This window comes from Heterocephalus glaber, unplaced genomic scaffold (genome assembly GCF_053883595.1).
Source record: "Heterocephalus glaber isolate CG9 unplaced genomic scaffold, H.glaber_assembly_v1.0 deba00001805, whole genome shotgun sequence".
In the NCBI taxonomy this organism is placed as follows: Eukaryota; Metazoa; Chordata; class Mammalia; order Rodentia; family Bathyergidae; genus Heterocephalus; species Heterocephalus glaber.
Window position 1 is genome coordinate 2,921,695 of NW_028258480.1, and position 22,254 is coordinate 2,943,948.

General features: G+C 40.0%; 2 protein-coding genes, 1 long non-coding RNA gene and 1 pseudogene across 5 annotated transcripts in view; 1 reads left to right on the forward strand and 3 right to left on the reverse strand.

Moving 5' to 3' along the window:
• Positions 1-7,138, reverse strand: part of LOC101713466 (glycine N-acyltransferase) — a 35,889-nt gene extending 28,751 nt beyond the window's left edge. Inside the window, 1 exon segment of the mRNA XM_021248316.2 lies at positions 6,951-7,138. Coding sequence (XP_021103975.2) covers positions 6,951-6,956 — 6 coding nt within the window. The 5' untranslated portion in view covers positions 6,957-7,138.
• The window catches only part of LOC147820758 (uncharacterized), a 135,729-nt gene that overhangs the window by 43,918 nt on the left and 69,557 nt on the right, over positions 1-22,254 (forward strand). The gene's annotated exons all lie outside the window — the stretch shown is intronic.
• On the reverse strand, positions 1,457-18,350 carry LOC147820759 (eukaryotic translation initiation factor 3 subunit J-like; annotated as a pseudogene). The gene is made up of 2 exons (XR_015448263.1): positions 7,577-18,350; positions 1,457-7,193 (listed from the first exon to the last, which is right to left on the reverse strand). The product of XR_015448263.1 is annotated as a eukaryotic translation initiation factor 3 subunit J-like (transcript).
• Positions 1,457-22,254, reverse strand: part of LOC101712854 (glycine N-acyltransferase-like protein Keg1) — a 42,881-nt gene continuing 22,083 nt past the window's right edge. The window contains exons 5-7 of one of the 2 annotated variants that reach the window (XM_004869737.4): positions 21,978-22,149; positions 7,577-20,370; positions 1,457-7,193 (exon numbers count right to left, since the gene is read on the reverse strand). In XM_004869737.4, the coding sequence (XP_004869794.1) occupies positions 19,968-20,370; positions 21,978-22,149 (575 nt within the window). In that variant the 3' untranslated portion in view covers positions 1,457-7,193; positions 7,577-19,967. Of the gene's footprint in view, positions 7,194-7,576; positions 20,371-21,977; positions 22,150-22,254 lie in introns of those variants that run through there. The other variant, XM_004869738.4, reaches the window with a different exon arrangement.

The window sequence follows — 22,254 nt, forward strand, 5'->3', positions numbered from 1 at the left end:
GATTTTTTTCTTCTATATAGTTTATCTGCTTATCCCATAGTCAAAAAAATTTCCTCCTACATTTTCTTTTACAAGCATTTCATGTCTATTTGAAGTTAATTTTTTACACACCATGAAAAGTTTATTCCATTTTTCCAATATTGATATCCACGTATTTAATCAGCAGTTACTGAGAAAGCTTTCCTTTACTGTTAAATTGTATTGGATAATTATTAAAATCAGCTGAGCATACTTATGAGTCTATTTCTTGAGTTTTTGTTTGATTCTGTTGGTCTAGGTGTCTACTCTCAATACCACATTGTTGTGTTTACTATGGCTTTACCGTATATTTTGAAATCTGATAGTCTATCAATATTTTGAATGATTTGGTTAAGACTCTTTGCAGGTAAATATTTACTAGAAAGCTTCTTGAATTAATGTTAGGATTGTCACAAATCTATAGCTCAATTAGGTAATAAGTAATATCATAACAACTTTGAATATTTCAATCAACAAATGTGATATATCTCTCCTTGTTTTTGGGTGTTTATACTTTTCCCAATGTATTTTAGGTTTTGGCTTCTGGTTACCAGATGGAGCCAACGAGAGTCCCCAAAGAGAAAATGGGGGCCTCAACTCACCAACTCATGTAATAAGTTATAGGCTCCCCAACTGTCACCATCCAAAGAGAACTTCCAGGGTATATCAGTGAGAAGCATAAAAATGTCTAATAGAAATAATGAAGTACACCCTTTAGAGAGAATAGAATATGGAAGGAGGGAGTGAGAGAGGGAGGGAGAGACAGACAGACAGGAGACCTTATACCCTGGAGTTGGGTATATTTTATGTGTTTGGGGGACAGAAATCTATGGAATTTGTGAATTTATAGAAAACAGGGACTCAGTTGACAGGTAACAGACCATGGCCCATGCACAGATGGAAGGCACAGGAGAAAGGAGAAATGCACAGCCCCTGAATATTTTTTAAGACTTAGGAATTTAATAATGACTAGCCTGGAGAAAAAACTGTAAAGTGTAGTGTTGTTTTAAATATGATTTTAAAATTATAATTTTCTTTGTCTTCTTTCTATCTTTATTTCTTCTAGCCTTCTTCACTTGGAGTTGAATATATTTTGTTAAATGTATACTTATTTACTTCATTCTTTGGATGTTATAAATAAAGCATATTACAATATTTAAAAAATTGTTGTTTGTCTATAGAAGTACTATCCATTTTTTTTTATTTTGGAGATATGTATTGTGACCTTAACAAATTTATTTACTAGTTCTAGTAGCTGCTACTATAACTGTTAATTTGAAGATTTAAAAATGTCTGTGTATATGATCAAACATTTTTTCCAATAAAAATGTTTTAATCATTCCTCCTCTGTGCCTTTTATTTCTTTTTCTTGGCTTATTGCACGTAGCCTGTAACTTCCAAAAAAATTATATGAAAAGGGGTTACATAACATCCTCTCTTTTTCTTTATTTAAATTAAATTTTTATTGAAATAATTATTGTGCATATGTATGAGGTACAATATGATATTTTGATTTGTCTGTATATTAGGTAATGATCAAATCGGGAAAATCAGCATGGCTGTCACCTTCAGCTATTATAACTTCTCTGTAATGAGCACATGCAAAACCCTCTCTTTTAGCTACTTTGAAATAAACAACATAAGCAACACATTTTTGTTAACTAGATGCACCCAACTATGCCATTCTTGGTCTTAGGAGACACCATTATTTCTCCCTTAAGCATTGCAGTAGCTGTAGACTTTTTATAGATGACATTTTTCAAGGTGGGAAAGCTCTTTTCTAGCCTGGTGAAATGTTTACTGTTAATCTTTCATTCAGAGACAGTTGTGTTTTCCATAGTGACTATGCCAGTTGTATTCCTGCCAATAGGATAAGTTTCCTTCTCTCCATGTCCTCCCCAACACTTGCTGTGTTTTTTTTTTAAGTCATCATCCTGGCATGTGTAAGTAATGACTTACTGTGACTATGAATTGTATTTCCCAGATGATTAGTGATGCTGAATACCTTTGCATGTACATGATGGCCTTTTGTGTGTCTTCTTTGGAGAAATGGCAATTTAAGTCCTCTTTTCTTTTTGGGGGGTTATTCATTCTGTTGTTGAATTAAAAGAATGTCTTATAAATTTTGCATATTAAACTCTTATCAGATAAAATGGTATGAAAATATTTTTAACCATTCCATAAGATGTCTTCATTTTGTTGTCTCCTTTGCTGTGAAGAAACATTACTTCCTGTGTTTTGCTCTTATTGCTTGTTTTAGTATTATATCCAAAAATATCATTTTCTAGTCTAATGCCTAGAAGCATTTCCTGTTTTCTTCCAAAACTTCGATCGTTTCACGGTCAGTGTTTAATCTTAATTCCTTTTGTGTTGCTTTCTGTATACGATGTCAGGCAGGACTTGATCCCACTCTTCAGCCACATAGGCATGGTCCTCGCAATGGTGGTTACTGAATCATGTCCACACGTGTGTTCTACCACACTTTGTGAAGACACTTGACTGTTTGCATGAGCTGGTTTCAGGGTCTCTATTCTGATTCCTTAGTCTATATGTGTGTTTTTATCCCAGTATGATACACTTGATTACTGCAGCTCTGCAGTACATTTTGAAGTCAGGGATTGTGATTCCTACAGCTCTGTTCTTACACGTGTTGCTCACTGGTTTAGTCTTGGCATATCATTCATGAAAATGGCTATAAGTTCAAGCTCTGCCCTTGACTGGACTCCAGAGAGTTAGTTGTGCAGATTTACAATGCAGCTTTCATGGGGTTAATCTTTATCCTGTTGAGTGGCCCAGTGCTCAGGGGTTTGCCCTAGGGCCAGGTGTCCTTGTTATAGGGAAGACACTCGTGAAGCGCTTCTCTGGTCTGTCCCCAGCTTATGTCTACTAAGACAGTCATCATCTGGGAGAGTCCTGCCTGGAAAGAAGTTAGGTGATGTGTGTCAGTCAGATGAAGCATAGAGGAGACAACAGAACATATAAAATAACAGAAAGCCTTGATTTGTAATAGATGCCAGAGTAGAGAAGGTAGCACAGTATGCAGAGCCAATAGGAAGTAGGAAGTAAGCAGCTATCTGGAAATGCATTCTCAATAGCCAGATGGAGAGAGAGAGAGAGAGAGAGAGAGAGAGAGAGAGAGAGAGAGAGAGAGAGAGAGAGAGAGAGAGAGAGAATGAGAATGAATACTTATTGGCCAAAGACTTTATTGAGGTCCAGAGTATTGCCCCAATGCTTTCCTGTGCAGAGCTGTAATTGGGTTTAGAGCAAGCAGGCATGAGTGCCAGGTCACAGTGACTGAGAGGGGCTCACTGGCATATTTGTGTAGTCCATGTGCAATGTAGGGATTGGTTTGCCAAATCCGAAAAGTAGCACCTCACTGTTCCATAGGGAAGTGCTCACCAAGATTTGCTTGTATAAATCTGAGGTCTGAATTGACCATACTGAAGATCTGAAAGTAAGAAAAGAAATGGAAACTTTGTGGGTAGGGTGTTGAGGCCCTACTGTGGTGTAAAACAAACTCACATGTATTCTGTTGCCAAGCAACTGAAGTCTTAGGAATCCACTATATTGCTCTAAATTATCTCAGCTATTCTTGATATTCTTCTACGTTTGATTTCAAAATGATTCAGTCCAATGAAGATTTTATTTACTTGCTTATATGTATTCCCTGGTAGTTCATTGCCCTTCTTTAAGATTATCAATTTGAACTCTTTGTCAAACAGTTCATGGTTCTTTATTTTGTTAGTGAATAGTGGAGAGCTGCCTCACACTGGAATCTTGTATTTGAAAAACCAGTCCTTTTGTTGGTATTTGCAGGCTGGTTTCCTCAGATGGATAGCCATCACCTGTCAGGTCCCCAGATGGACAGGTCTGCCTCTGAAATGTGGTGGAGCAGGCTTGGACTCATCATTAGATTATCTCCTTGTCCACAGTTGGATCTATAGTCAGTCCTGCACCGCACCTGTAGACAGGCAAAACTCCAGCCAGGTCCCTGGATACATGGCTTTCCTCCAGGACCACAGCAAGTGGTCAGAGCCAAGTCCACAGAAACGTGGGACTGTTTATGAGTCTGGAGCTAGGTCAGTGTTCAGGGCTGTGCACCCAGGGCTGACCTGCCCTCTGAGTGGAGCTTTCCTTAGGCTTGGGCACTGCCAACATGCCTTTGGCCTTTGATCTTAGAGCTCCCCAAGTGCACTTCAGTCCATGGATCGTTGCCAGGCTTGTGCTTTTGGGGGCACAAGTGATGAAGGCATCCTGTTTTGCTGTCTTGTTGACAACGCTGAATTTTTAAATGAACAATGGTTTTGAAATATATCAAATGCTTTTTATGCATCTGTTGAGATGATTATATATTTCTTATTTTTGTTGATTTGTTGAGTTATATGTCTTGATTTTTCACTGTCAAATGAGCTTTGTATTCCTATGATGAATTGCTGTTAGATTACTAGATACTAATGTCTTTATATATTATAGGATCAATATTCTATTACTTTAAGTAATGTGCTATATATAACGTTATGCTATATAATACAATATTGTTTATTATATATGCATCTATTTTATAAGGGCGATTGGTCCATATTTTTCTTTCCTTTATCTTGTTTTTATATTATAATAGTAATATGGCCAAAAAATATGAATTGAGAAAGTGTTTTCTTCGACTTTACTTTCTTGAGGAACAGGACCATTTCTTTCTTTCTCTTTTTCTTTGCTCAAAATTTCTTTGCTTCTACAAATATTAGTTGATTCTACTACTGAAGTCATCTGTGATTGATAAACATTTTTCTCTTATATATTGTTGTTATGTAATTCAGCTTTACCAATGGGTAAACATTTATATAGTATTTTTCTGATACATATATATTTAAGGTATTTAACATGATTTTTTGAAATACATAGTAAAGTCATTACTATAGTCAAGCCAATTAACCTATCATTACACATATTTTTGTGGTAAGGGCATTTAATATCTATCAGCAATTATTTCAAGTATATAATATTACTGTGTTGATATTGTATATGTACACATATTTACCTCGCATATCTACAATTTTGTGTATTTTCCAACAATTTTCTATACAATTTCCCCAGGGAAATATTTTAGTTGTAATTAAATTTCACTGTTGAAATACTTATAGGGGATTTACCTCAGTGGTTCTGCCACCTGCCTCTCAAGCACAAGGTCCCAAGTTTGAGCCCCAGTACCAAAAAAAAATTTATAGATAAAGATCCACTTCCTTTAGTGAGCATATACATTTTCAGATCTTAGAGCGAGCACCTCTGGTTACTGGTTTTTGTACAAGGATTTACACATTTTGTCTAAGTTGTTCAGTTTAAGGCACAAAGCTGTTATTGGTAACTTCTTTTGCTTTTTATTTTTTGTGTTCTCAGTGGTACATCTGCTACCCTATTTCTTGTAATGGTGGTTAATGCCCTCTCTTTTTAGTTCTTGATCAATTTCCAACAGAATTCCTGAAATTCAGCTGTATGTATATTTTGGCTCAGATAACTCTTGGTTGTGGGAGAAAACCCTGTGCACTGTCGACCATATAACAATATCCTGGGTCCTACTCTAGTAGAGGATCAGAGCAGTTGTTGACAACAAAGATGCTTCCCCCAGGTAATTGTGCCATGTCCTTGGGAGTCTCAAAACCTGGAAGCCTAACATCCCTTGAGGCCAAACCTGAATCTTTTAATACATCTTTGAAGAACTTGAGAGGAGCAGAAGAGGGAAATTAAGTTCGGTGTCAGATCTCAGGTGTTGTCTCAGGACTTGAAACAGCACCATGAGAAGCAGCTCTACAGTCCTACACACATGCAAATGCACACTGAGGAAAAAACAAAACAGGAAGGACATGATGTCGCATTAATAATAGCTCAGATGGCAACTGGCAGAGGCTGGATAAACAGGGCATTTCAGGGCTGGGGATTTAGCTCAGTGGTTTTGCTGCCTGCTGCGCAAGCGCAAGGACTGGTACCAAAAAAAAAAAGCAACAAACAGGGCATTTCAGCAGTTGAAATGGACAAAGTCTACAAAAGAATACCTCAGACCCCGTGTAACCATTCCAGAAATTTAGCCAACGGGGAAACATCAAAGGAAAAAAATTATTATAGACTATGTTAATTATGCAACATTAACAAATAGGAAAAACATGACAAAAATCTCTAGGTCTAGCACTATAGATTACATGAAAATGATCTAACAGTCTGTCATACTATAAGGAACTATTAGCAATAACTATGGTTCTTTCACATATATGCACAGAGATTGTTAGCATAAAACTAGAAAGCAAACACTATAGTATTTGGCTAGATTATGAAGGCCTTTGTTCATGCATACTCAATATGCAATATGTATGAGAATATGTAAAGGTGTAGAAAGATAAGATTAGAAGGGAAAAGCAAATATTACAAACTTTTATCACTGCATTATTGATAAAATCTTTTTAAATAAGTTTCTTTTTAGAAAATATAAACAGTAAATCTGACTTATTCTCTACCCCATTTTTCTCTATATTTTCTTTCAGACTTGAATAGTGTCCTTCTCCATCTTGGTTAATATTTATCCAAGGGAGAGCTGCCTCTTTGAGAATGCTTCCTAAAGGTTAAGAGAATATTATCTGCACAGCATCTCTGTGCAGCAGGTGCTAAAGAAATGTTATTTTGACCAGAATTCGGCTTTGGCAATGCTGCTCCCTTTTTTGTACTCATCAATTTCCAAATTGTCTCCATAGTACCTATGTGTTTAGAATGGAAACTGTGATTAACCCTAAAAAGAATATTTTTCATGGTACACATTCCCTGGTAGAAATATTTCTCAGACTGAAAAAAACCCACTTCATATAATGTAACCATCAGTTAAAAGCAAAATGCAAAACACCTTGAGCACTTCCCACAAAAAACTCAAAAGAACACGATTATTTTTTTCTTACCTTCATGCGGGAGAAAAGTCCTATAGGTTCCTGAAGCAGTGACTCTAGAGCAGACAGCAAACAGGACTTTGGAGTAGGTTAAGTCACTTGCTTGGGACAGACAGCAAATAGGCCGCAGAGAAAGCTATGGAGATGTGTCAGAATGGAAGCGGTCTGACTCCAGAGCGCGAGTGTGTACCTGGGCAGGGAGCTAGCGACTTTGGGATAACCACACTTGAAAGGTAGCAGGGGGCAGAGGCAATTCTGGGTGATAAGAGAGGAAAGAAAGCAAAATGTAATCAAAGCGACCAGCTGCTGTACTCCTTGAACTAAGAAACAGGATTTATGAGCGCACTGGAAGAGACTGTGCTAGTAAGTAACTTCCACCCTGTCTGAAGACATTTGCCTGCCCTTTAAAAAAACACCTGAATAATCAGGGTCTTTCCTTTGAGACCCAATAAAAATAAATGCCTCATTTGTGCAGGGCTGCTCTGTCCAAGGAGGAGCCAGCTCTGCTGTCTTTCCTTCCTACAATCAACTTTCCCTTTTATTTTGGGCTTAAAGCTGGAGCACTGATTTCTGTCTTATATGAGGCTAAATGCCCACACTACACTGTGACGGTTCTACCCTGTGAGATGGGTCCTTACCTGGAAAGCTGTGTACACAGAGAGATGGTCTCAGGAAGAAATGAGAAGCAGGAGATTCTTCCTCAATATGATATCCTCTTTAGCCTAGCACATACACCTAGGATCTGAAGAATGTGTTCTGGTAAATTTTTTTTACAGAGATTACGAGAGTGGAGAGCTTGCTCTTTCTGCTAGAAATAATTGGTGTTTGGTGTGAGATTCAATGGCATCCACATCCTCCTTTTATGGTCCTATCCAGGGTACTGGTTATGCAAATTTAGGGGCTGATGCTGTGTCCTCTCAGCCTTTCTTTGCAGAACGTGTTTGTGTTTCCTCTCCCTTCTACCTCCAAATAACCAGCAGGCTGGGGGATGGAAGATAAGATGCGATTTTGTGGGAAGGACATCTGTCCTCATTCCCCTTTTCTCAGTTACCTAGGGAAGAAGATGGAAACCAGAGATGTTGGGTGAAATTACTTCTTTAAAACCAGAGCTGTTTCCTTGTACACATAGAGTACAGAACTTGCTACAAGGAGGACCTGAAGTTTTCCCTCACTTTTCTAAAAACTGTGTGTTCTCTCTTGCCTTTGTGTGCTTCGATTAAATTTGAGAACAGTGATTCACCCTAGGCATTTATCAGTAACAGTCTTGAAAGCCAAGGAAATGGCAGCTCTGAGAGTTTGAACCCTGGTGGTCACAGAAAGAAGCCACTAGTGGTGGACAGTATTTTATCTCAGAACCTGTCACTTAAAGCACCCCTCACACCCACAGTTGCTCTATGATGTTCAAAAACGAATGCACTTCTAAAAAATCTGGAGTGGATAAGTTAATAGAAGTATTTTTAGTCCAAGCTCTATTGTGTGAAATAATCAAGAGTGGAAATTTGACACCGTCCTGAAATTTGAATGTGTCGGTTCTTTTGTGTTTTCTATTTTAATTAATAATCTCATTGTGGATGAAAAAGATTTAATTAGAAGGACAGTGACCCAAGCAGCTCAACTGTGCTTGTGTATGATGGACAAGCAAATTGTTCTTAGGGTTTTCTTTACAGTACCAACATATGGCCAGTTAAGTCAGCACATTTCTATAAATAAAAGTAAATTAGAACACAGCTGCTCCACTTATTTAATATTGGCTCTGCTTCTCACAGAGATAGTTTCATCTTCAAGTTTGAAATATTTACCACATGACTTTAAAAACCACCTGTCTACTGTCACTGAATAACATGACCTCTATTTACCTCCCATGGTTTAGTCTTTGACAGGGATGGACCACTACTCTCTTTGTAAGAAGAGGATTGTGATTGTCCCTGCTTTGGTAGAGCTTCTGCCACACAAGGTGCTGATGCTTTACCACCAGCCGAGGTCTCTTCATTTCCCCGATCCTGGAGACCCTGAACACGGCTCCTGCCCACCCTACACACTCAGCCCTAAACAGAGGCACTCCAAGGAGCTCGCAGTTCGAGGGTCTAGGCTCAGGTGTCCCTTCCCTTTTGTGTGGGCATGTCCTGAGCTTCATCAGAGGGGTTCCTTGTTTGTGAAGTAGAATAGTTATCTTACACAATATCTCAGCCTTTAAGAGTCTTCTCTAAGGTGCTTTCATTCTGTGATTATTCTTGTTCCTATTACAAATAAGATAATGAAAGTATCACCTTGTGGCTTCAGACACAAACAGGTACAGGTGTCCTGAAAGAAGCTTTTACTTCTCTGAGTAAGAGTCCTCATTCTCAGAAAAGCTATTGTCATACTCTGAGGCCCAACAGTGGTATAAACAGAGACTCAGCAGAGTCCCCCAAGCTCGAAATATCAGGTCTGCATTGGAATTCTCAGCATTAGGATCAGGCCCCAGTGCACCCGACTGCTGTGTGCCCATTTCTGTCTCAAGGTGAGGACTGATATCTGCTGCACCATAATTACTCACCCGTAGTTGGAGTGAAGCTGAAGTTTTCTAAAGACTCAGCATTGATAGCAGAGATGTTGCAGGCTCTTGCTTCTCTGCTAAGTGGTTGAATGTTGGGAGTCTGGAGAGATGGAATGCAGTGCCCAGAGCCATTACTGCCTTGGGCTCTATCAAAACATAGCCATTTATTTTAACCTTTGAGTGGGAACTGAAATTATCATGATTACTAGGTATATCTTGCAGTACATATTGTTAAACTTAGCAGGGCCCTAGTCTCAAAAAACCCTCAATCTGTGAATGCAGTAAGATAATGTCTCAAACTCGGAGATTGACCCTCTTGGCTGCAGTCTGCCTACCTCGCCCACACCAGTGCATCTGTCGAAAGTATTGATTTATGTCTTTCATTACTCTTTTGCCATAAAAGTTCACATAATTTCTTCCCCTGTGGAACCAATCATTCAGGGTAAATTGGGTGTACTCTCAGACCATAATCAATCTCTTTGGCTCAAAATAAGCAATTTCTTATTTTTAAAGCAAATTGTTATCTTTTGTTTGTTTGTTTTGAGACAAGGTCTCATTATGTAGTTCAGGCTGGCCTTGAACTTTCTATGTAGCCTAGGCTGGCTTCAAACTCATGGTGATCTTTCTGCCTCAGCCTCCCAAGTGCTGGGGTTATAGGCATGCACCACCATACCTGGAACAAAGTTGTTATTTTACACTGACACTAAGTTTTAAAATTTTTGTTAATGGGTTAACATTTGTGGAATGGATGAATACCTAGAATAGAAAAAATATGTTAATGTTTTTTAAAGGAGGCAAAACCAAAAATTACCCTTACGTAGGGTAAGCTTCCTACATGAATATGCCTGACAAGACAGCAAGGCAAATACTTTTTACTTAAGAAGTACCAGCTTCTCTTATGGTTTAGGTCTCAAATGTCCCCCACAGCTCATGCCGGGAGATGGGCCCTGGTCATGATGCACAGCTCCCAGGGTGTGTGGTCTGGAAGGGCGCATTCTTGTCCCCTGGGCCTCCCTTCCCTCTCTGCTTTCTGGCTGCCGAGGCAGGAGTACCTTTTCTCCACCACACTGTCCTGCCATGACATTTCTGCTTCGGAGCCAGCAGACCTCGGAGTGAATTCACTGAGACTATGAGCCAGAATAAACCTCTCCCCCTTTAAACTCCAAGTGTCAAATATTTTGTCCCAGTGACAAGAATGGGACTAAGACAGACAATTGGTACCAAGACGGGGTTGGTGTATGACTGTACCTGGCCCTGTGATTTAGAAGTCTTTGGAACTTATTTCCAGGAGGTTGTAAAGTTTTAGAGATGCCAGCTGAGGGTGACCTACAATGTTGTGAGCAGTGCTTGATGTGCAACCCTAGTCAGAGCTCAGAAGGCCAGAATAGGTACTAGGAATGTGGTCTGTAAGGCTAGACTCAGGAGGTTTCAAGGACTCCACTGAAGGCTGGACTAACGTCCATACATGCTATGCAGAATATTTGTCTTCATTTCACCGATATCCCTAGGCTTTGCTGGAGACTGAAACTCATCAATGCTGAAGCTTGCGATGTTTTTTTAATTTTCACATGAAATTCATATATGTTACTTAGAAAAACTTGGAGGAATCTGAAGAGAAAAATTTCATTTTGTTCCATTTTTGAGTTATGCAGAGTTCCCCAAATGGAACATTAGGCAAAACCACTGCTACATTGTACATAATGCATAAACCACATTTCTTGTCTCAAGAGGTGGTGGTGACACTTGCTATTCGGTGTGGCATTCAACAGAACACTTCACATTTTTACATCTAAAAATGCCATTCTTATGACACTGTGCACACTGTGTTTGCTTCCCCTGTTTCACTAGTACACAATTTATAACATCATGACAGGAGTCAATGTTACACTTCTGTACAGGTCTTCATCTTCAGCCATGTTCTGTGTGATGACCTTGGGTCTCCAGATCATAGCAAACCACACATCAATGAAACTCCAGAAAATCTATTGGCCTTTCATCGTAGTTCATGCAATTGCGAAGCATTTTGGGAGGCCAATTCAAAACAGAACAAGAGAGGGGTGGACTACCATTTCTTTCCATGGATTGATGCCCAATACTTATCTGTGTTTTCATTACATCTGTCTATGCCTCCTATGAACTGATTATATACTTTGATTGTGATTGGCTGCTGAACTTGGATCTTCTTTTTCATTTTCTGGGAACACCGATCGACCAGGGATCAATACCAGCACTAGAAGAGGCAACAGGGACAACACTGTTATCATTTCATCTGCAGACAACATTGCCTTTGCCATCAGTTTGATAGTTGAATGTGCCTCTTTCTTCTCTCAACCTGCATCTGATTCCAATGCCACTTTGTCACTGTGAGCCTTTATCACTGTACCTGTTGCCTGAAATCCCATTGAACTGAGCTTATCAAGAAGAGCAATACTGGTGAAAAAGTTATTGAATACAAAATGGTATTGTCCAGGATATAAGTGCCTCAATGAGTCGAAGGACAAGAGATGCACCAATGCCCTATTCCTCATGTTTAGTGTTGACATGGCTGAATTTAGCACGTGTAGCCCAGGCCTGTGACACAACACTAAAACTCACAGCCAAATTTTCCCCAAATAAATTGTTTGTACCCGTGATGTCAAAGATAAGGAACCATGGATCCATCAAAACTGAAATATGTTTCATTTGGAACAAATGTTATACATCTTTCATTGAATTTGCTTTTGAGAGGTTGCAACTTGGAAAACTTATCCATTATATCCAAATTTGCACAATCAGCAACACACAAATTAGAAAATATACTCTCTTAGTGGTCACGCCTCATAGCAGCACTAACAAAGATACTACATTCATCTGTTCCTTGTTCCCAAAATGTACACCTTCTAGGAACTGAGGTGTAACCACTCAGAAAAATAATTCCCAGATACATTTGAATTCAAAGCCAAGATGTGCACCCTTACTTCCAGAAATAAATTGGAATTTTATTGGTCCTAGTGGTAATGTTTTTGGCTAGTTTTTCAAAACTAGAACATGAAAATTGTCAAACCCATAACTAATATAACAATAAATTCCATATTTTGTTTTTACAGCACCAAAAATCACTAGTAGAGAAGTAATAAAAAATTACTAGTTTAGGATATAGTGCAGTTAAGTTCTATACACTTGTCTTTGGATACTGCCTCAAAACTGCTGCCAAAAACTCACATCACTTTTTGACAAGCTCCCAGCATGGCAGTGTCTGTGCAAAACATGATGGCACTTACTCTCAGGAGAAGGGCATGTGTGAAAAATCAAACCTTGGTGATGACCTTGAGCAATAGGATGTGAGTAATTTCCATGTGTTAGCATTCCCATAATGGTGCACTAGGCATTAATGGGGAAAGGGAGTAGACTAATTAGTCTGGTGAAGGAAATTTCAAGGCAGCCCAACATTCAGGGTGTGGCAGGGATTCTGCTGGCTGCCTTTAGCTAGATCTATAGTGAGAATCAGGAGCAAACAGCAGAGCTGAATGATTTGAAAAGTGTGCAGTTTCACCATTAATTTCAAGATGGTAACTTCATGGACCATCAACATTCAGTGGAAAATTAACCACCTGGAAAAATGCTTATTTGAAAGAGAAGGGCTTGACCAAGTAACTTTCTGGTAAAGAGACTGGAAGGAATGCTAACAATCAGAACAACTGGAAAAAGGACTTAAGGGCATCTCAGAAATTTTCAGGAGACCCCATCCATCAATTGTCCCTAGCCTCTCCAGAGCAGAATAGTTTCAGGAACTGAGCTCATGGCTGTCTGCTTGGACTCAATATTTTTTCTCTGCTTTCAGCCCTGGTTCATATGGACTCAGATGTACCTCATGCCAGTTGTGTGCCTGGACCTCTCCAGGATGCTTGTTTTGCAAGTGTACATAATGCAAGAAATATGGTGTCTAAGCAGCTTCCACTGAGATTTGAGAAGAAAGTCCTGTGGGCAGGCAGAAGTTACCCCAAAGTAGAGATGCCTCCAGTGGGGTGATGCCTCCTGGAGCTGTAGTGGGAACTTAAGAAAGATACAGGTATCACAATGTACAACACCCAGCAGGGAGAGCTGCAGGCAGCCTGAAAAACCTGCCTGAGAGAATAACCATGTGGCTGTAGCAGCCAAGCTGTAGTATCGATGTGGCCCAAGACCTTGTGGGTCCATTTTTACCACAGTTTGCCACCATGCAAACTTAAAGCCTTAGAATTTAAGTTCTTGCTTGCTGGGTTTTGGTCTTGCTTTGGGCTACTCACACCTTCCTATTTGCCTTTTTCTCCCTTCTAGAGTAGGAATATGAACTCTGTTTCTGTCCCACCATTGTATCTTGGAAGCATTTAATCTGTGTGTGTGTGTGTGTGTGTGTGTGTGTGTGTGTGTTTCATTTTACAGAGGCTCCATGCTTAAAGGATTAGCCTTGAATCTCGGATGAGATTCTGGACTCATTCAGAGAAGCTTCGGGATTATTGGGAATAGAGTGAATGCATTTTGCACTGTAAGATGGACTTGAACCTTGGAGGCTAGAGGCAGAATGCCATGTTCTGGATGTTGCTTGCTCCCAAGGCTGGTGTGTTGGAGGATTAGTCCATAGAGTGGTGATGTAGGGAAATGGTATAAACCTTCAAGAGGTGGGAAGTAATGGGGAACCCTTAGGATATTGGGAGTATTACCCTCTCGAGGAATTGAAATGGTTCCCTCCAGAGCAGCTGTGTTAAGAGCAAGCCTGATCTTTGTCTCTCCCTCTGGTTGCCCATCACAAGACATATTCCCTTCCCTGCACGCACACTCTTAAATGTACCATTTATGACGAGGTCCTAACCCAAACTTGGTTGATGCCTTTGCTCTATCTTTGGGCCTCTAGAACTGTGAGATAAATAATTCTCTACTCTTCATAATGTTATCCAGCCTCAGATACTTCGTGACAGTAACGAAAAACAGACCAAGGCAACTACAAACACCAATCTTGTCATTCTCCTCTCTATGTGGTGTCAATAACTTCAGTAATTCAAGATGATGACTTTGCTTCATGAGCATGATCTCTCTGTTCTTTAAAACACCAATACTAGTCTCTCTATACACCAGTGTTTAAAGACTCCTATCTAGAGTACTAATAGTTTAACTGAAAAAGGAATTTTAGCACAAATGATAGTAATTTACATTCTTATAAAATGTGGTAGAATTTTACCTATTAGCATGAGAATCTTTTCAGTTTAATTAGAAATATATAATAGGGTAAGTTGGTTTAGAGTTCTAAATTTAAGTTGGATCATTGCTATATTTTTGTTAAAGATTAACAGATTTACTACAACTTCCAGTTCACTGATTTTATTGTGTGCAAGCTTAATTCCTAGACTTTTAAGTTTTGTTAAAAATGATTATATTGGTTAGTGAATTTGAATCTTTTAAAGATTTTAAATACACATACCTTTAATGTATTTCATATACTAAGTTTATAAGTATATCCATAATTTATAGGTTTCTAAAAATGTTATAAATTTCAGACCCAACACTGACTTGGAAATAGAATAAAAAATTCCTATCAAAGTAAATTTTTAAAAAATTAATGGGAGAAAATCTTTGTGAGCTATTTTACACAAGATGAGTATCCAGAGTATATAAAGAACTTAAAAAACCCAAAAGAATGATCAAATTAGTAAATGAACAACTCAGCTGAAAAGACTGTTTGCAAAAGGAGGAGCACAAATGCCTGATAAATGTATGAAAAACTCTCACTTTGTTTAACCATCAGGGAAATAGATGCAAAACAAACCTGAATTAAGATTCCATGTCACTCGGTTAGAATGGCCATTACTATGAAAACAAAAAATAGCAAGTGCTGGTGAGGATGTGGAGAAAACAGAGCCATTGTACACTGTTGGTGGGAGCAGAGACGAGTACAGCCACTGTAGGAAAGTATATGGAGGCCGATCAAAAACTAAAAATAGAACTGGAAGGTGATCCATTCTACTGCTGCTTTGTATGTACTTGAAGAAAGGAAAATCAAGCTACTGTACAGATACTTGCATGTGCATGTTTATTGTGGGACAGTTTACAAGAGCCTGTATTTACAGTCAGCTTGGTCCTTGGTACCTCTCAGTGGAGGAATAGGTGCAGAGTGTGTGGTGTATGCATAATAGAGGATTACTCAACCAAAAAGAAATGAAAATCAGGTAGTTTGCCAGATAATGAGTGGAACTGGAGATCATCATGTTAAGCAAAATGAGCCAGAGTCGGAAAGACAAGTATCATGTGTGTCCTCACCTGTGTTGAGTGGGGGGACATGGAAGATGTGAGAGTAGAAGGGGAAAATATTAGGGAAGAGGGAAAGACAGGGAAGGGGGGAGACAAAATAACTGCGCGTAAGGGGAGGACATGATCAACGTACCTTAAATACCTGCATGAAACTGGCATAATGAAAGGCATTATTTTGCACAATTCATGTGCTAATAATTTTTTTCCAGTTTCAAAGAAATTTAATATTATTTACACAGTTAAGGAACAGGTGATAAATTTTCATTTGTTAGAAACTGATCTTTCTATAATAAAATAGAGTTTAAATTCTGTGTGTGTCATTACTGCTGAGGAAATCTGAGCCCTCGTCTGCCTTCAAACAGTATTTGATATGATTACTGCTGTGCAGTCAGGCTTTCTATTAATTCACCAACTCATTTAAGTTGCCCTGTTTTACACCTCAGTCTAGAGCCGAGGATCCTATTTCCTATGGAAATAAATTTATTTTTGCTCTGGTTGTGATAATTGGCACAAAAAAAGGTGAACCCACAATTTTTTTTTTTTGGTACCGAGGATCAAACTCAGGTCCTTGTGCTTGCAAGGCAGGCAGCAGAACCACTGAGCTACATCCCCGGCCCCAAACCCACAGATCTTGTTAAATCACTTAGGACAAGATAAAGATCCCAGTTGATTCTTGTAACCATAACCTGAGTTGTAGGCTCCATTACTCCAAATAAATAGTTCTTATAGTACTTAGTTAGGCCTTAGTATCTAAACAACAAAATAATTTCCCAAATAAATAGCCTTATAGATTTGTTGCTCTGTGGTGACACTGTTAACAACCTAGCACACCATCCTTGTTTTAAAGCTGTAACTACACCAAGCATTGATTAAGCTTAAGTATATAGATAATTTTGGTCCCAAGAGCTGTGTTTTGTGCTCTCCAAAAATATCTCTTGGGATGTAACACAAAATGTAAGTCCTCACAATAGTAATTTTATTAAATTAGTTACTTTATAAAACATTGCGGATGTCATAATCGTGAACATAACAATTTACCAAACTGTAGTTAACTGGTGCAGTTTGCTGAGCATGTTTTATAAAGGAAAGGAAATGCCACAACCCTCTTAAAGTTGTTCCACTGCAGCCTAGAAGAACAAAAGAGATTTGTTTCTCAGACACTTGAATCAGGTAGTTTCCCTCCCCCATCCTGAAGCACGCCATCAGTAGAAATAGTCTAATAAATTAAAAACTAGATGGTCTATGCACTCAGCAGATTCCACAGTAATTATTGTACTGCAGTAATGGAGAGGTTTACCTTCTTCAGCTTCAAAGTTGGAGGGTTTTGTTCATTTAATTTTTAAGTATCTTCACTCTGAGATAAGCAGTCTTCTTCACAATGGATTTTTAATATCCTCATGCTCAATTTTAAGACAAAGCAATTTTAATATTAGGTGCACACCACGTGCCCTTGCTGCAAACTGCTTTTCTTGACAAGTATGAAGTAGCTCAAGGAGGTATGGTTAAGACTGTATTACTGAATGGTGCTGGTAAATACTACGCAATTTTTTGTCCTGTTGCAACCTTTGTTTCCAATTTAGTGAATGCTGCTATGGAATCATATAGCAACAATGACAACATTATTAGATCTGTTTTTAAACTATGATTTAGTAGCAATTGAGGTTCCTGATTTTAACCCCTTGGCAGCAAGATCCAAGTTCCCTCATTTGCACATTATTACCTAAGTGTCAAGGGGTTGAGTAACCAGCACAAAAGATACTGCACTTCTGATTGTAGCATTTGGCAGAACTGAAAGGAAAGGAAGTTGTGCTACATGTTGAAGGGATTGTGGGCAACAGAAAGAAGACACCAGAAGGTAAAGTGTCACATGAAGTCTTCATAGTCTTGTACATATCCTCCATCATCACCACCATAATCTGCCAGATCGTCTTTCATGGTGGCCTTTAATCCCCCTCCAGGAACCACACCTTTCTTCTTCTTTTTGGCTTTGCTTTGCTTGCTTCTGTTTTTCACTCCAAAGCACGGTCAATGAATTGGTAACCTTTTTCGCGTCATCAATTTCCAATGAAATACATCTCAAACTAAGGCTTCCAAAAAACTGGCATAATACAGTGACTTTTCCTATTGTGTAATTTTATCTTTTAGTAATTTTCCAAACTCTGTGAAATCATCTCTTGAAGATGGATTCACAGCATCAATTCCATAGACTGTATTATTGACACCAAAAGTTTCTTTTGCTAATTCAAGGTCTGACTCTTCCTGTAATTTCTTTAGCCGCAGTTTATCTGCTAATTGTTCTTCCAGTGTCAGCACCTTAGGCTCTTCAGGTTCTTCTAACCTCTTAATTTCTTCTTGCCTTTTCTTCTGTTGCTGTTCTTTCTCTTTTATCTTCTCTATTTTTTTCTTTTCTGAAATTTTTATTTCTGGTTTTACTTCTGCTTCCCCTTTTTTGTCGTCTTCATCATCATCCCAGTTATCCTTAACGTCCTTGTCTTCGTCCTCGCCTTCCCAGCGGTCCCCACCGGTGGTACCGCTGCCCGCCACCTTCCGCACCGGGTCTTCCGCGGAGAACGTGTCTGCGTCCCGGAGTCGGAGTCGCCCGCCGCCGCTGCCATCTGGGGCCGGGCGTGAGAGTCCGAGAGGCCAGCGCTGCGAGGAGTCAGCACGGCGGCGCGCGGGCAGGCTGGCTGTGCTAATAATTTTTTTAAAAATAAAATTAAGTCAACTTAAAAGAGCAAGAGGAAACCCCATAGTTTCATCATCTTGTGGCAGCTTGCACTTAGAGGAAAAAGTAAAGTCTATCCTCTCCCACAAATTCCGAATGAAATCTTGAAAAAACAAAATCTGAATAATGACTCAAAGGCAAGAATAATCAACCTCAGGCTTTTTGGCTTTGGAAGGAAGAACAGGCGGATGATCGTAGGAGGCTTTAAGTGCATATTATTAGCACTGTTTTCAGGTGACTTTATTTGATAAAACAAAACCAACATTTTCCTACTAAATACTGAGTTTATGCCTCTGTAATTGGATCAGGCACTCTGTGTGTGTGTGTGTGTGTGTGTGTGTGTGTGTGTGTGTGTGTGTGGATGAGGAGGTTCACCTCTCCCTACATCTGTATTAAAGCTCATCATCTATTTCTGACATCAGCGCATGTCTGCAGATGATATGTTACTTGGTGTTCAAGTACCGGAAGCTCACCTTCTTTCTTCTTAGTTAGGACCTGGGCTGTGATGGTCTCAAGACTGATCTTGATGACATTCCCTTTCCTTTCTTCCTTCTTCAAGCACCTGCTATTCCTCTAGCACTACTGGGGCTGTCTTCCACGGAAGCCTCGGGACGGAGCCCTCCTATGGTCTTCTTTATCATCTAGACCCACATGATTTTCACCTGCACACAGAGGTTGCAGGCATCTCACAGCGTGTGCGCCTACCAGGTGCCACCTGGTCTCTAGCCCTGCACAAAGCCTCCCACAACCCCATCCTTGATCATCAACATCCACCTTCCTAGGTCGAGTGTTCTTGCGTCCTCTTCTCCTTACATTCATATCCCACTATGGAACGTATAGATTAAGCTTCCACAAGCAGAGAAGGCCCAGTGTCATCAAGGGATCCAGGAGGGGATCAGTGGAGCTCATCCTGAAGAAGCAGTGCTGAATTCTCTTTTTTGGGCCATTAATAGCAAAACATAATTCATTGCAAAAGATATTGATGCTATTTGCAAAAATACTACCAGTTCTTCTCTTTCTTAATAATTCCTAGAATTACACCACATATATTATTTATGTGTATATATGTGTGAAATTTGTTTCACATGGTTATCATACAAGGTCTAGGAAGTGACCTGACAAAGGATTTAAAAAGACCTATTGAGAAGAGAGACCTCTCCAGACAATAAAAGAAAAGCCACAGAAGCCCAGAGGGGAAAATCCTAAGAATCCATGTCCCAGCAAATAGGCAAGACTGAATGAGGTAAGAGCAAAGGAGAAAGCAGGAAGTGGATTAACACACATCAAAGGTCCCAGAAATGAGCAGCTGTGTCAGCCTGGAAGCAGGAGTGCTGGGCCCACTCCACACTGAGGAAGCGAGGGCTGCCTTGTGATTGATTTGAGGGCTGGAACATTTAGCACACATCCCTCCATCCCCGAGCTCAGGGTCCACTCCAAGCTGAGGGATTGCACACGCCCTTCGCCAGCCACCTGCACACTACTCAGTGACCTATGTTTAGGGCCATCTTTACAGTGGCACACAGTTCCACTGGTTCCAGTCACAGGGCATGGGGACGTGGCGCAGCTTGGCCATCACTCTCTGCATAATGTGGTTGGCCTTATCAGTATGGGCATAGAGAGGGAGGCCTAGTTTTTCCAGAGCCTGGAGCTGGTAAAAGGCCATATGATACATGAGACCCTGGCCCCGGTACTCAGGCACAGTAGCTCCCATTCGCAGCTCTCCAGTGTGGTCCATCAGGCTCCAGGTCACTGGTGTCCCCTCAGGCCCCAGCAGACAGATGCTGGGGAAAGTGCGGATGCAGCGCTCGATGAATCTCTGGCTTCTCTCAGTGCCACCAAAGTGCCAGAATTGGTTCACCAGAGCAGTGTGGGTAACATCCAGGGATGAGAATTTGAACATCTCTTGGTTGCTGTTAGGAACAAAGGGAAACAACAGCCCTTCATATCCTGTCCACGCGAAGTGTTTTCCTTCACATTGTCCTGGAGGCGAATGGGAGCATGTGGAAGGATGTGTGCTCCAAAGCCTGGGTGCCAGGGTTTGTGTCAGCCCTGCTTGTGTGACCGGACCGATTAGTTAACCTCTCCTCTCCATTTCCTCATGGAGTGACTAGAGATGAGGAGCACAGCTCCCTGGGGGAATCCCTGAGGGGCCTCCATGGGTCCAGGGTACAGGTACTCAGAACAGCACTGGAGTGCCTAAGGTTGTTGCCAGTAGGATTCAAACACAAAATACGTAAGTTAAATAAAGTAGCTAATTTCAAATAATCATAAATGCAATGAAGAAAACCAAACTTGATCATACATGGGGAGTAACAGGGAAGTGACTCTAGGTGGGGTGATTTGCCAGGACCCTGTTGAGGTTACATTTCAGCAGTCTACAATCACAAAAGCACTCATTTGTATAGACATTTTTATCATCGGTATACGTTTGTGATTTATAACAACCGCATTCACCTTGGGGAAGTGGGAAGTATACATATCTCATCTTGGCCATTTTTACTTCCTCTTCCTCTGCTTTGCCTTCCCTTCCCTCCCATTTCCGGTGTAACTCTCCCATCTCCACAGAGTCTACCTCCTTATTTCCTACCATCTGTCTTTCACTTGCATAATGTAGGGCTGAGAGAGGGACATTTTAGATGGCCGGGGAGTGTTCATTTCAAGGCTCCACAGACTCTGGAGGGAGCACTCACCTTGACAGCTTTTTATCAGGAAACTGTGGATGGTACTTCCTGCCCTTTCCATCTCATGGGGGTGAACAGAAGGGCCTAATGGGATTCTAGACATAAAGGTGCCTGCCGTGTTGTAGTGCACCTGACAGTGGGAGTGAGCCCTTCCGGGCCTGTCAGCACAGGAGGCCACAGGACTGAGCCTCTGCATTTCAGGCCTGCTATAGCACTACATTCCATGCAGAATTAGACAGAGGTCAGTTTGGGAATATATGTGATTTGTTCAAGTTCATTTCATTGGGACCCTTTTGTGAAGTGAATTCATCACACACGTTTATTGATATCATGTGTGTTGGGCACTGTGTTAGTTCTTTGGGTCTAGTAGTGAACAGGTGTGTTCTTGCTCATGTAGTGTTTCCATACTGCTTCTAAGAAGATTCAAACATCAAATAAGTGAGTTAAATATATTAGCTAATTTCAAATAATGACACATGCAATGAAGCAAACAAAGCTTGGTCATATGTGGAGAATAATTGTGAACTGACTTTAGAGGGGATAATTTACCCAGGACTCTGGAGAGGAAATGTTTCAACATTCCTGAGTAACAAAAACATTAAGTAGGGTTCTAGGACATATATTTTAGGCAGAAGTAAGCTAAATTTTAAGCCTTTTCCTGCTTCAGAAGGAGCATGACCCTGTCAACATTTTAATTTTGAATTTCTAGATTCTAAAAACTGTAAAGAATTTCTGTTGCTTTAAGTAATATTTTGTGAAAGCCTTTAAAAACTAATATGAGGTAATTTCAGCTGTGACAGATATATATGTCATCCAGTACATTCTATCAAACTTACAGGGACTTGGGTTTGTCTCCATTGGGTGGTAAATTCTTTATGTCCACCAGAGAAGGAACCAGTCTCTTTGCTGTATCAAACATCATGTAGAGATTGCATTGTGTGTGCGTCACCTTGCTTAAATTGATGTCTACAAGATTTTGTATTACTCTGTTCAGGCTGGACTGTGAACCTAATTGGGAGAAAGAAACATATGAGACATCATCATTGATATTAACTCTTGGGACTTGTTGCCCAATGGTGTTGGGAAATACTTGGATATAGAGTCACCATACAG